The sequence below is a fragment of the Lontra canadensis genome, unplaced genomic scaffold (assembly GCF_010015895.1).
Source record: "Lontra canadensis isolate GAN:19392208 unplaced genomic scaffold, GSC_riverotter_1.0 scaffold2, whole genome shotgun sequence".
Taxonomy (NCBI): Eukaryota; Metazoa; Chordata; class Mammalia; order Carnivora; family Mustelidae; genus Lontra; species Lontra canadensis.
In genome coordinates, this window is record NW_022630996.1 from 62,506,680 (window position 1) to 62,522,021 (window position 15,342).

Here is a 15,342-nt window from a genome sequence, read left to right on the forward strand (position 1 = left end):
CATACTGCATTTGGTTGCATCTAAAACAAGATTTTACTGTTCTTTTTTGAATTTCCTATAAATTTAAAATGCCAGTATTATAAACATCATGGCATAGGGGTCTTTATCATGGCATCATGGCTATATATAAAGATGCATTCATGGTTAAAAGTCTCAAAGTTTCTCTAAACATATTTTGATGATATAAAATAAGATAGAGGCAGCATACCAACATACTGTATGCTAACAGTTAAAAACCAAAAATACAGAAATGTTTCCTAGACCAATATTCTAGAGCTGCACTTAATTTTACACTTTCTAAAATTTCATCATTAAACAATGTGGACAGTTCAATAAATCACTATATGGTCATCATAAACCAGTCCTGGTATTAAGCAAGGAAAGGAAGGAAGAAAGGAGGGACCAACACCCCTAAAAAGCATTCAAATCTCATCCACAAATTCAGTCACTGAACAAGATCGGGTTTAAATAAGTTTTAATGAATTTTGTTTTACCTCCAGCTCATATTTAACAATATCAAATGAGTCTGTAGAAAAATATACTTGTTCAATACTATTAATTAATTCTTGTTCAGCTTGAGGGTCACTAGGCTGTTCTCGAAGTTCTCGAAATTCCTCCTTTAAGAAAAAAAAAAATCACAATTAGAGTACTTGTACCTGTTATAATTCTACCTGCATGGAAATAAATAATCATTTTTCTTAACAGTCACAAATCTCCTGGGAACCATTCCAAGCAAGGAGATAAATGGACAGAAAATAGGAAAGTTCATGGAAAATTAGGACTTCTAAAACACTAAAATACTAAAAACTACTCATCTACTGGAGAAAAAAAGAAAACTAGCCAGTCTGAAGAGTCAGATTTTATTATCAATTCTGTGTGTGCCAACTGGTAGGTGAAAGAAGTTTAACAAAAGGAAAAACCAAAGTGACTATGTAGTATCATCATACATACATACCACATATATATATTTTCATCATTTGACATTCTAAAGTCTGTCCTGGCACAGATAACCAGGGACTATCTCAATGACTTGCAGGTCACAGTCAGCATTAAAACCCTGAGCAGAGCAGACATCCGTGCTAGAAATCTCACTGCTTGGCTAAGAAACACCAGCTCCAGAAAAGATTCCCAAGTTTAGCTCTGTAATCCTATGAGGCTTCCTTCAAAGTGTGCTGATAATGCAAATAATGATCTGATTATGAACTAAAGCTTTGTATTTGATAAAATGCTTTCTTTGTAATGATACAGAATGGAGCGTCTATGGATTTACACAACTAAAAAGAGCTTGACAGACAAATCCCTACCCCTAATGTCTGCATCCTCATACTACGCAATTTCACTGCATAATTGAATAAACCTTCAGTTAACTGAGAAATTTCATTAATTCAGACATTCACTCTCTGCCATACTAATTAATCAACACATTATTATAGACATGTAACAATTTAGTCCTTTGATTTCTGTATTCATATTAATCTTAAATACATTTAAGAACACAAAAGAAACTCATATTTAAAATAATTTAATAGTCATTAAAATATTTAACAAAAATCCTTAATAAAATCATTAATTAAATACACAGAAGTTATCGTGTCAATTAGAGAACATTGTTTTCCAAACGGAAATATTCTAGATTATTTTATTGCAGGGCATAGTTTTCATTTATTAAAAAAAAACCCAGATTATATATGTTTTAGACTTTAATTTATAATTTAAATATGGAAAATTATTAATTATAAAATATCTCCTCTTAGATTCAAGCTAAAAGAAAATACGAGAGCAAAAAAATCTGAAATTCAAGAGAATAGTTAACTATTTATATTTAAAATGCCAATAAATTTAAGAGAAGGCAAAGTCATACAAAAATCAAATCTACATATTAAAAGTGCATGGGAAAGAAAATGCCTCTTCTATATCAGAACTCACTTATAAAATTAAAAGGTCAAACACACAGTCATCGGTGATTTAGCATGCAACCAAACACTATGAGTGAAGTAGGAAATACAGCATCCTAACAGTGGGAGCTGCATTTCTGTGTGTATGTGTGTGTGCGCGTGCGCGCGTGTGTGTGCGCGTGTGTGTGTGTGTGTGTCAGGGACTTCAGGGAGAAGGGGGTTATCTTGACAACACACTAATCTGCATTGCACCCTGGACAATGACACTGAGGAACAGACTTGGGTTAAAACCACACCACTTACAGAAAGGTTTCTGAGTAGGCTACTCATGGGCAACCTCCAAGCATTTAATAAAAGTTTGAAATGAGTGAGACATGAAATGGAAAATGAGATCAGAAATTCCTGGCAATCTCCCTCCCTAAGAGTCCACAGGCATTTAGAATACTTGCTTCAGATGCTGCAAGCTGAGGCAGGGGAAAAGACCCAGGTGAGGATATAGCAATGCTGCCTTCTTAGGAATTTCACAGCACAACTAACAAACAAATGTAGTTGGTACCATTCCAAAAAAAGGAAAAAAAAAAAAGATTATAAAAATTGCTAAGATTGAAAATATCAAGTACAAAGTCAAGCAAAAAATTCAAATAGACTGCAATGAATGAACCCTTTCATCTTAAATATAGAAATGCCAATGACATTTAACTCCATGCTGAGGTTCTCCATATACTACCTAATTAACTGATCTAAAGATAAAGACCCTTAGGTTTTAGTTGTGACTCTGGTATTAACTTGGACAACTTAGTCTCTCTGCACCTCATTTTTTTCACCTGTAAAGGACATATACACACACACACACAGTGACAGTGAAACAAATATCCAAAGTTATTAAGAATGTCAAAGGGAAAACATGATTGCATTTATAAATATCTCACAAGTGTACATTTCACAAATGTAATGAATCTGTAAAAAGAGTACAATCTGTATATGTACAGAAAAGGTCAAGTGCCATTCCTTCTTGGAGAACTAAGCAATTATATCACAGTGAGCAGACAAACCCGTATAATTTCAAAGAACAGACACATAACACTTGACACTCTAAGTAACCTAGACTAAAGAGAGCGATAACACCAACACAAGCAGAGAAAGAAACATAGCACCCAAAGTAGAATTCAATCCAAAACAAATGACCAAACTATATCCCCATAAAATATCCTCTCCTTTCGGACAACTTAGTGGCTCCTATGTGAAAATATATACCTGAACTCATTTAGACAAACTCCATTCTAACTAGATGCTGATCACTTTATTCCTTTTAATCCCACGGCACCTGAAGGCTGCAAGACTCTCTACCTGATCATTCTCCACATGTTTCACTTTTAGTGCTCCCTGCTCAATCCAATAACACCTTTTGAGAGCTGAGATTTCTCCTTACTCTCCATCATTATGCTCTCTACTACCAAGGCACACTGTAGGTAACAATCACTGATCTAACTAAAAAAAAATTAATTTACACAAAAAGAAAAGAACAAAAAGAAAAGACATTATGTTGTTTTGATAGTCAAAACTTTCCACAAACCCCTAATAAAAGATCTCATTCTTCTAACTAGAAATAACAAAAAATGTTAAGTGGTTTTAGGGATACTTAAAGCATGTAAATTAGAAAAATAAACAGAAACAGCAAGATCGTATATTCTTACCACAATTACCCCATAATTTTGGCATTAACAAACTGGTTTCCTCGAATTGGAGATGCATAAAAATACATAATTCTTCACCTAAAACCAATTCTGCAAGCCAATATATATGTATGAGGCAAAATTCTACATAAAATGAACAAAAGATTTCCTATAAAAAACTTTAAAAGGCAAAATCAGGGGACCAGGATAACAAATGAAATTACTTATACTATATTAAAATATGTGATTTCTTTTAAAGTTACAAAATATTCAATAAGCCAAGTTAGAGAATCAAATATTTCAGTCTTACATACTGCTATTATAAAAAGCCTTTAAAGAATTTTATAATAAATTCTAAGTCACATAGTAACTAATAAATATGTTATCATTAATGTGGTATTAATGCTTTATAAAACTTGAAAATCCAAAAATAATATATCAACTATAGATCATCAAAATTTGCCACAACTTTCTCATTAGTGGTAATCAACTATACTTAAAATAAAAAGTACATTGCTTATTCCAAAATTAAAACTGAAGAAAAACCACAATTAAGGTAATGAATTTAAATGTAAAGGGGATAAAAATAAAAATACAATGGCAAAAAAGAACGAATCAAGTCTCTCTTCCATACTATCATTAGGAAATAACTTGCTACTTTCAAAGCTCTCTTATCCTACCTTTCTCAAATGAATCACATATTTAGATTTAACATTTTTTAAAAATTCCCACTATGTAAGAATTCCCTATACTAGTTCATACAGAAACAAAGTTGAGTAAAAAAAATAGCTGAAGTAATAAGAGAGTTCAAATGAATAAGCAATGCCCCTGCAAGGCAGAACACAAGGGAGAACAAACAAAACCCACAGCATCAAAGGGCAGTGAGTTCACATTAGATGGAAGAGGTGCCATTTAGAGAACAGGTGAAATTTCAAATTTGAGAAATTTGGGGAAATAAGGTAACAAATACGAAGCAAAGCGCAAGTAAAAACTGTAGAGGGAAAGCATACAACAGGTTAAATGACAGAAGGTGGCTTCACAGGGTAGCAAAATGTCAGGAGGAACATCTACATGTATACCACGAGACAATAAAATGCAACAAAAGAGATATTTTTTTTAATCCAATATATTTTTATATATCCTAAACCATCTTTTTCCTTTACTAAAAATGAAATATCTTAACACATATCACCGTGCCAGATGCTATATGAAAAAAGTAAGCATAAATATGCAATATTTTCTTAATGTAATAAACCAAGCAGGATTACTTTAGGCAAATGGTAGAAAACAAAGAAATTAGTCAATATTTTAGAGGCTGTCTTTTCAGCAGTCACAATACACTGTAGGATTGCATCTAATTCTACCTATCCTATTTTTTTCCACTCTGATCAGCTCTCAGATAAAGCTGTATGAACATACATACTAAATGCACATCATCAAGATAACTTTATGAAAAATGAAGAAAAACAATCATAACAGAAATTTAAGTGAACATCTTTGTTTTAGCCAAGTCATTTTTCCTCTCAACATAACAACAAAAGGTTTTATGAGAACTGGGGATTCAAGTCTATAAAACAATTGGAGCCCTCAACTGTAAGCTGTTATAAAACATTTCCAGTGTATTTATGGTTTCTAAGGAACTAGGCTATAACTTTGCAAAGCAACTTCCCACTTAAGAGTTCAGCTCTTAAGGGAATGTATTCAAATTCAGGACAAAAAAAAAGAAAAAAAAAGTATAAATTTTGCACTTAACCACTACTTTTAAATTATACAAAATACCACACAAATTTAAAATGGCATTTTAATTCAAGTTCAAATCTTTAAATTTAAAAAGTGAGTTATGACAACGTCACAGTTCTTACCATTTCTAAACTCGATTTTCTCTTTAATTTTCAAAAGCAATTTAACCGAATTTTTAAAATCACAGAATGGCTTGGAAACTTATTTACAATAGTAGGTTTTTTATTCAAACAAAAAAGATAAATGCAAAAATCTTCATTTCATAGGTCCAGTTTTAAAACCCCCGAAAATGTATAGAATTAAAAAGAAATGCAAAACAATTTCCATTTCTGTACGTAGTTTATCAGACTACAATTCACATTACAGTCCTGAATGGCAGAACGCATTGTGTTGAGAGGGAGTGAGGAAGGAAAAAAAAGCAATTTTATTCTTATAAAGCATGAATTGGGGTTTGCCAAGACAAATCTTATCAAAGGTTTTTTTCTTACTGTTTGCATTTCTTTGTCAATCAACATAAAAAAGCTATTCTGCTATAATAAATGCAAAAAATAATTACAGTTTTATCAAAGTTACTATCACATTAGAGATTTAAATGAGAGCAAAAAATGTTTAACTACCAAAATCTATAGAGTTAGAACAAAAACATGAAGTTTTCAAAATTCAATCAGTATTATAAAAATCATAAATCACTGCACAAAAATAGGTTTTGTTTCCAAATGAAACAGGATTCAAGATCAGATACCCTAAAACCATACATACGACATATAAATTTGTAATGAATTGCCAGATGTCAGATTACGTGGGGAAATGGTACATTTTCTTAAAATTCCACTAGAACAACAATAGTGATCCATCAAAGCACCCGGCTCATCATCCATTTGTTTGTGTGTTTTAAATAAAACAGTTTTTAAAGCCAACCAGTTGTTTTTTTTTTTTTAGGCTTTCAGTGCCACCTAGTGGAATATTGGCGAGGTTACAATTTGAGGTTTCCATAAAAAGATTTACAGATTTTTCTAGAAGGTTATTAAAGTGGAATTCTCTTAATCAAGCTTTATAGCATATTTAAGTGATTGAAATAATGTACTTTAATCACTTTTTATGCAAAAAATCATCTAAATAAACACATTTGTTTTTAAAGAAGAAGATCATGAATAAGAACTGATTTTATAAATAGAAATATACCTATTAACAGATACTAAAAACACAAAATTAGAAAGCAAATCTTTCATATGTGATACTCTGCCAAATATTTTTATTTACTTCTCTTACTCAACAGTTATATTTTTAACAGGTATTTTTCTAAATTTATTTCTATGAAAAGGAAAACATTAAAAATAATAGCTTAAGAGACATCAAAAAAATTTTTTTTTCTAAATCTGTCTTTAAAAGATTTCTTAACCTCAGTGAGAAACATTAAGCTGTCTGCCACATGCCTGTCCATTTGGACGTTAATACTAAAGAAAGGCACGTCACAAACTGAAGTAAAGAGGGAGAAGTCCAGTGAATAGTCTAGATTCTGTTTTTCTGTTTTTATTTCAGTTTTAAAAATACCTCATCAGACCCACTCTCCAAAAGAAGAAATATTATCTATTTTGAGAAAAGATATCACAACACCTTCAACTCAGAGTCTAGAAACCACAGTCTTTCCAATACCTTTACCTTCCACATCCAATAAAATCCTCAGTCCTAAATTCTGCTTTTAAATCCTCTCTCAAATTTAACCCTTCTTCATTTCCTAAACTTCGTGTTCCCATCTTCTTTTCAATCACCTAGTTAAGACAATTTCCCTTTCATAAGCTCAATGTTTACCTCAACACCTGAACCTAGCTCTCCAGACTCTGACTCCAACACACTTTCCTCATATCTTGGTAAAGTTCTGAAAACCAAGCTCTGTAGCTAGTGTGTGGTTTTAGGATTCTTTCCATGGATGCTAAGACGTCAAGTCAAATCCATTTATCTTACTTCACAGAAGCATTTTATAAGCAAGAAAACATTCTGCACAAACTCACAGAATGCTATATAAGAGAAGGTACTTGATAATATTTGCGGAATGCATTAAGTATGCAAACAAAAATACTTCCTTATATTTAGACAAATATGACTGCAACAGACATTCCTTTTGTTCCCTTGGCCTATATTTTTCTTTAATGAAAAAAAATCAAAGGCATTAGCTAAACCAATCACGTAATACCAAACCTAGCTGAATCCTATTTGTATTTATGAGTTAGTAAAATTAGGGTCTTAAAAAGAAACAAACAAAAAAACTTTATCTTTAAAGAATAATATGAGAAGGCAGGGGCTCAGAAAAAATAAAATATTATTAGTATTCTTTTTATCAGTACTCTTTTTATGATATATAACCATTATGAGAGAACTATGGAAAGTGTTTACTTAAAGTCAAGATACAAACATAAGGTTCTGAATACTAATTTTTTTTTAAAGATTTTATTTATTTATTTATTTGACACAGAGACAGAGATGACAACTAGGCAGACAGGCAGGCAGGGGTGGGGGGTGGGCAGCAGGCTCCCCACTGAGCAGAGAGCCCAATGTGGGGCTCGATCCCAGGACCCCGAGATCATGACCCGAGCCGAAGGCAGAGGCTTAACCCATTGAGCCACCAAGGTGCCCATGAATACTGATATTTTTAATCAGGATTCAACATACACTCTCAAATACAATCCTAATAAGTTCTGTAACTTAAACCCTGTGGCTATTGTGATTATTATATATAATAATAATAAATTTTGGTCTCAAGTCTTAAGTCTTATAACCAATTAAGTAAAAACCTTTCACATCATTCAAAAAGTACAAATCTCTTTAAATGGGTAACATATTTGGTCAGTAAATACTATATAGATTAATTTCTTATATCCTTACCTCAGCATGGAAATCCCATTAATCCAAAATACAAAATAATCCATTTCCCAGGAATGAAATTTTAGGTCATCACTCTTTACTATTTCCCACAAAACCTGTCCAAAAAACTTCAAAAATTTTTGTCTACAACAGTTCCTGTGGTTCCCCTTTCTCTGTTCTTGTCATCATGTCCTCCACTTGGCAAAAGGTTCCCAAACACTGCTCACACTGGGGTCACCTGGGGATCACTAAACTTCACTGCTGACACCTGGCTCCACCTGACTTAATTAGAATTGGATAGGGCCTGGTTAATAGTGATTCTAATATGCAGCAAAGCTTGTACACCACTGACATTGGCTCTGAACAATTTAAGCTTAGATTTTGGAACTCTCTCTCAAAGTTTCCTTTTCTACAGAAAGTTCTGAAAAGACTCCTGATTTTTTTTCTATTTTCTCCGCCAAAATTCCAAATTTCCAGTATATGGATCATTATTTGACTCACGTCTTAAAATAGGACAGAGCGTCATCAAGTCCATAAAATGCAGAAATTGTAACAGATGATTTCTAAGGTTTCTTCCCACTCAGAATTTATATAGTTCTCAAAGAAACAAACAAACAAACAAACAAAAAAATCAACAGTCCTTTCTGGATTCTCAATCACACCTAATGCCCTTCAGTTTTCCTTCACCATCCTCCTCTTTCTAGTGAGTTGCACCCATATGAAATTTGCCAATATTAGATTATTTTTAACCTAAAGAAACAGCCATTTCCCATGATTCATCCTAATATTTCCCTTCTATTTACTCTTTCTAACAGAACTTTTAAAAAAGATTCATTTATTTGGGGCGCCTGGGTGGCTCAGTGGGTTAGGGCCTCTGCCTTCCGCTCAGGTGGTGATCTCAGGGTCCTGGGATCCAGCCCCACATCGGGCTCTCTGCTGGGCAGGGAGCCCGCTTCCCCCCTCACCTCTCTGCCTGCCTCTCTGTCTACTTGTGATCTCTCTGTGTCAAATAAATAAAATAAATAAAATCTTAAAAAAAAAAAAAAGATTCATTTATTTGAGAGTGAAAGAGATTTAAGAGAGAGAGAGCACACAAGCAGGGGTAGGAGCAGAGGGGGAGATAGCGGGGGAGAGTGGGAGAGAGAGAGAGAGAATACCTCCGGCCAACTTTCCACTGAGTGTAAGCCAGACTTGGGACTTGATCCCATAACCCTGAGATCATGACCTGAGCTGAAATCTAGAGTCAGACGCTTAACTAACTGAACCACCCAGGTGTCCCAAACCAGAACTTTTAACATAACACAATCCAAGCTAAACTATTTCTTTCTTGATAATCCCACTGAAATCTCAATTCCTTATTACAACTTAGACATTATAACAAGAAAGGGAAGAAATGGGTCCATACCTAAAGACCAAGGATGGCTTTTTAAAAAAAAAATGTTCTATATACATATACTTGAGTGAGTTAGAGCTATTAGATGAAGTTAATGTTTAAAAGTTTTGCTATACAAGTATTTACACTGACTACTTAAATAGCATAAGTTGGGTTTATTTTTTACTTCCTGCATTAGAATATCAGGGGAACCCAAACTAACACAGTGAGGCTTTTATTATTATTATTATTATTATTATTATTATTACTATTGAGAGGTACAACTGACATGCAACATTATATTAGTTTCATAATGATTCAATATTTGTATACATGATCCTCACAATAAGTTAGTTAACATCCACCACATACAGAATTTTTTTTCTTAGATGAGAACTTTAAGATCTATTCTCTTAGCAACTTTAAAATATGCAATAGAGGGGCAACTGAGTGGCTCAGTTGGTTAAGCAGCTGCCTTCAGCTCAGGTCATGATCCCAGGGTCCTGGGATCAAGCCCTGAATCGGCTCCCTGCTCAGTGGGGAGCCTGCTTCCCCCTCTCCCTGTGCCTGCCTCTCTGCCTGCTTGTGCTCTGTCAAATAAATAAATAAAATCTTTTAAATAAATAAAATACGCAATACAGTATTATTACCTATGGTCACCATGCTGTATATTACATCCCAATGACTTATTTATTCTGTAACTGGCAATTTATATCTTTTGACCCCTTCACCCATTTTGCCCCCTCCCCACTGCCTCCAGTAGCCACCAATTCGTTCTCTGTATCTATGAGATGGTTTCTGTTTTGTTTTGTTTTTAGATTCCACATATAAGTGAGATCATATAGTATTTGATCATACGGTGTTTGACTTATTTCACTCAGCAAAATGCCTTCAAGGTCTATCCTACGTGTGCATGCATGCGAGCATGCACACGCGCGCACACACACACACACACTTTCTTTATCCATTCATCCATCTATGAATACTTTAGGTTATTTCCACGTCTTGGCTGTTGTAAATAATGCTGCAATGAACATGGGGATGAATATATCTTTTCAACTTACCGTTTTCATTTTCTTTGTAAGTGGAATTGCTGGGTAATATGGTAATTATATTTATAATTTTTTCTGTTAAATTCTCTATATTATCTATTTTTAATTTTTTGAGGCACCTCTATACTGTTTTCCACAGTGGCTGTACCAATTTATATTCCCATTAACAGCATACAGCATACAACATACTTTTTCTCCATATCCTCAGCAACTTGCTACTTTTTTGTCTTTTAGATAACGGACAATATAACAAGTATACATTAAGTTAAAAAAATATCTACCCAAGCGAAGATATTAGGTAGCTTGCTTTTCAAACCTAGTATTTTACTGTAAGCATATTCTCTGCAATATACTTTACTAAGTTTAAATCCCAAACTTCAGAATAATTTATAGAATTTAATACCATTTTTGAAAAAGGAAAAATGGAGAAGAGAGGAACCTACACTGACTACTCCATATGAAAGAGCCTCTGGCCTCAGAGTTCAACTCATCACCTTATTTCCTTTATAGTATCTGTCATACTTTGCAATCACCTTGTTTACTGCCTATCTTCCCTCCACTTAGCCACCACCAGGCTAACCCATCCAATGCCCCGAGCTTAATCATCACCTGAAGCATTTGCATTTGCTGACCTTGTAATCCCAAACTGGCCTCTACCAAGAGCCAGTCATCTCCAATCACACACTACAGGCCACAGATGGGGCTCTAGTGGGGGGGCACAGCGAGAAGATTGGGTAATGAGATCATTATAAATTCACCACTTACCCCTACTGGAAAACATCAAGGTGCCTGGTTTAAAGGCAACAAAAGTTCGCCAAGGTTTAAAAACAACAGTAAGTTCTTACGCAATACGTTCATGTATTTTTTAAAGAGCCTCACTCATCAATTTTACACTGGTTTTGAAACATCAAATGCAATTTAATTCAAGGCATGTTCATAACGCATGATCTGTTTTCTTGAGTCAAAGAAATAAAAAGAATTATTTGTCAATTAGGATTTATGGTTATTACTTAGTTCCCAATTTCATCAGATGCAACAATCTTTTATAACATCACGCAAAACTGTTCAAAATGCCTCTTTAAGCTTTTTCTCTGAGTCATTTCATGCAAATGGGCTGGTTAGAGTTTTACCACATTTGGAGAATATGTTTGGGTCTGGCCCAAAATTAAAGCTAAGCTATAAATACAAAATTCGCATTAGGGGGTAAGGCTCCTCATAGGGGTGGGAGATCACTCTCCTGAGCAGCAGAAACTAAGACATCATTTTAGGACTTATAATTCTGACTAAGAGAAACAAGCCCTATGTATTAAGATGCCAGATGCAGGAAACAAACAGTACTTCCAAATATGATCCTCAAATTGAAAATCACAAGAGCAGACATTCAGAGGAAGATACTGTGATCTGTGATGGAGCTGCTATTCGCGGAGGTAGCTCCAAGTAGCAACACCCCAGAGTGAGAAACAGCAGGGATTTTTTTTTTTTTTAACAATGGTTAATAATTCTCCTGAGGGAAAGGCAGCTAGCTTTCAAATAAATCTATTAAATTTGTAAACTGAGAAATTAACATAAATCAGGGGATTAAAATCTAAGATATCTACAACTTAGTATAAATTATGCTTTAGCTACTTAAAAATCTGCTCCATAAAAAACATGATTAACGATGATTTTTGACTCATGGTATTACAGCATAAAGAGTATATTATTTCATTTTATTTCTCCAAATCACAGCAGAAAAATCAATTAAGTTTCACATACATACATAGATATGTGTGTGTAAAAAACTGCTTTCAGGCTAAGAAGCTGATACCATAATAAACTCTAAATTTATCAATTTTGCATTTTCTGCTTCACTATAAAGAATCATACTGCATCCCAATGAGTAATGAAAGCAAAAACAAGCCCCAAGCCTACTATACTATAAAAATTTACTTAGCTTAATCATAACTACCATCTGCCAGTGGGAAGGAAAAGCTTCTGTGAATCATTATCCAAAGGCAATATTATTTCTTAAGGAAGTGAAAAGTCACGTTCACACATGCAGATCAATACCTTTCCAGGGACCCGGAGACTCTCAATGGCACCAAGATCACTAAGGCTTTCTGGAGGGCTTTTCAGACCCTTAAAAAAAGTAATAATAAAATAAAAAGAATTTTAATTATGCCACAGAACTGTAAAATGACAGAACATACTTATTTAAAATAGAAGTCACCATTTTAAAAATAGAACATTTCCAGCTTTAAAATATACAGAACATATATTCTAAAAACAACTGTCACTTAATACATATAGTACTACTATTAAATCAAGTAAATATGTACTTTTGGAAGTTCAGAAGTATTAGATGGCAGCTTCACAACTAATGATTGAAGTCTAACTTAACCATGGTTTAAAAACAACCAAAAGAAAAGAATACTGGGTGACAGAAAGCATTATGGAAGCACTTATATCTTAATCATTATCAAATTAACCTGATAACAAGGACCAAGTAAGATGATTCTCTAATATAATACACCAACCAGCTGAGCTAATCAAAGACTTTTAAATAATGCTAATTGCTTAATTAATACACAAATACCCTTGATTCTACCAGATAATTTCTCACCAATATACCCAATATAACTGCATAACTGGAACTTAAATCTCACGTCTTACTGCTTTCTACTGTTCTTTAGCTCCTGGTACCCAATAATTTCTACATTCAAATCAACTGAGGAATTCTGAAACTCTCATTTGAACCAAGGAAAGTTATCAAGACAGAAAGAAGTTAGCAATCTCATTTTCTTTGAAAGCCTCTTTTTAAATATGGGCTATTCAAAGCAGATACCTAAAGTCCCTGTAATATTAGTCTGTAAACAAAATTAGCTGGTACATAAATTTGAAGAGCCTTTTTGTCCTTTAGATGCCCTATATTGGCCCTTTGATGTCCTCAGTAACCAAAACATAGGGCATACTTAGGTTACCTATTTGAGACATATAGCAGAACTTGCTTATTTTTAAATTATAGAGCTATGTATTTTATCTTTCCTATTACAAGATATGACCTGTCATTACAATTATTTAAGACAAGGTGCTTTGCCTCACCCCCAAGTATTCCATTACTCCCAGGACACTCCACCCAGGTTTCTCTCACTTTCATTCTCTCTCATATTCTCTCTCTCTATCCCTCTTCCTCTCCCTCTCACACAAACACACATAAATACGTACACACGCGAGTGCAAAACTTCATAATTTGATTCAAAATCATGACCACCCCAAAATATATTTTTTAAAATATAACTGCCATGCCTTCTTTTAAAAAAGGCTTGAGAGAGAGGGAGCCTGCACAGGGGGAGGAGCAAGGAGAGAGAGAGAGAGAGAAAACAAGTCCCAAGCAGATTCCACAGAGTGCAGACCCCAACACAAGGCTCAAACTCACGACCCTGAGATCATGACCTGAGCCAAAACCAAGGATGCTTAACCTACTGCGCCACCCAGGTGCCCCTGCCATGCCTTTTGAACAAACATTTTTAAAACTATAGATGTGTTTAACCAATCTAACAGAAATTCTTGGAGGATTATACCACAGGTAATTTTCTTTCTCCCCAGAGCTACTCGATAAAGAAACCAATGCCTGAAATGTAAAGAAGTAATGTATACCAATACATAGGAAAATGCTTTACTCCAAATGAGTCACCCCATACAATAATAACTTGCTACTAGTATATGGCAATTTTCCACCAAATGTACAAAATAGAAGTAGTAAAAACTGGAAATCGTATTACATGTTAGGAAGTAGGGGAGCTCAGTGACGCAGGGAATGGGCTCTGTGGTCTTGAACCACTTGTCTAACCTGCCTATCTTTATGTTCTAATGAATATGACAATAATGCTGAGGCCAATAATAAGTAATAACTGAGATAATGTATGTGAGAGGCCAAAATCAGTGTCTAGGATATGGCAAGCTTTCTTTAAGGGCTAGCCATTATTCTGAATATTATTACTGTGATCACAGAGACATTTTTCTCTTTTGTCAAAACAGAAATAAAGAATTACATAAATGTTCAGAGCATATCTGACATGTGTATTTTAGGATTATAGATCTTGAACCCTTTGATTAGCAATTCTATAAATTTCTACTGACAAAAATGAAGTCACGATTTTTATCCTCGCTTCCCTAAAGCAGTTAAGTCATGGTTAAAACTGTGGTACTCTGCTTTTACGGAACTGAAACTTTCGCTGTAATCCTTAAACAGAATTGATGTTCTCTGGTATTTGGTATCTGTTTTAATAAATTTCTCCAGTTTAAATTTATACAAAATCCAGCACACATAATACCTGCCTCAGCACTTTATTTCTTTGCTTGAAGCAGAGTAACACTTCAGACTACTTCTGTTATGTCTACATGAATCTTCTATGTCCATTTAGGAGACCAGCAACTTATGTCCCAAAGATCAAAAGGAGCATGTGAGGTGGTTTCTGACTCCTTCTCTTTTTCAGCAAAATTCAACATAGTGGTTATTCTCAGTCCTCAACTTCTCTTGAACCCTAATCAGGCTTTCCTCCCCCACTACTTCATGAAAAGTGTCGCTGTCAGGTACCAGATGACCTCCATGCTGCTCAGTCCAAAGGCTCATTCTCACCTTCTGCCACCTGTCTGCAGCACCTAACACAGCCGATCACTCCCTTCTCTTTTAAATTCTTTACTTGGTTTCCGGGACCCAGTCTACTTGGTAGTTCTCTTTATCCACTATGTATCCAACAAATATTTACTGA

At 34.3% G+C, this 15,342-nt stretch overlaps 1 protein-coding gene across 2 annotated transcripts in view; it reads right to left on the reverse strand.

Moving 5' to 3' along the window:
• VPS50 (VPS50 subunit of EARP/GARPII complex) overlaps window positions 1–15,342 on the reverse strand; it is a 133,179-nt gene that overhangs the window by 114,068 nt on the left and 3,769 nt on the right. The window contains exons 2-3 of one of the 2 annotated variants that reach the window (XM_032875050.1): window positions 12,641–12,709; window positions 495–617 (exon numbers count right to left, since the gene is read on the reverse strand). In XM_032875050.1, the coding sequence (XP_032730941.1) occupies window positions 495–617; window positions 12,641–12,709 (192 nt within the window). The remainder of the gene's footprint in view (window positions 1–494; window positions 618–12,640; window positions 12,710–15,342) is intronic. The other variant, XM_032875058.1, reaches the window with a different exon arrangement.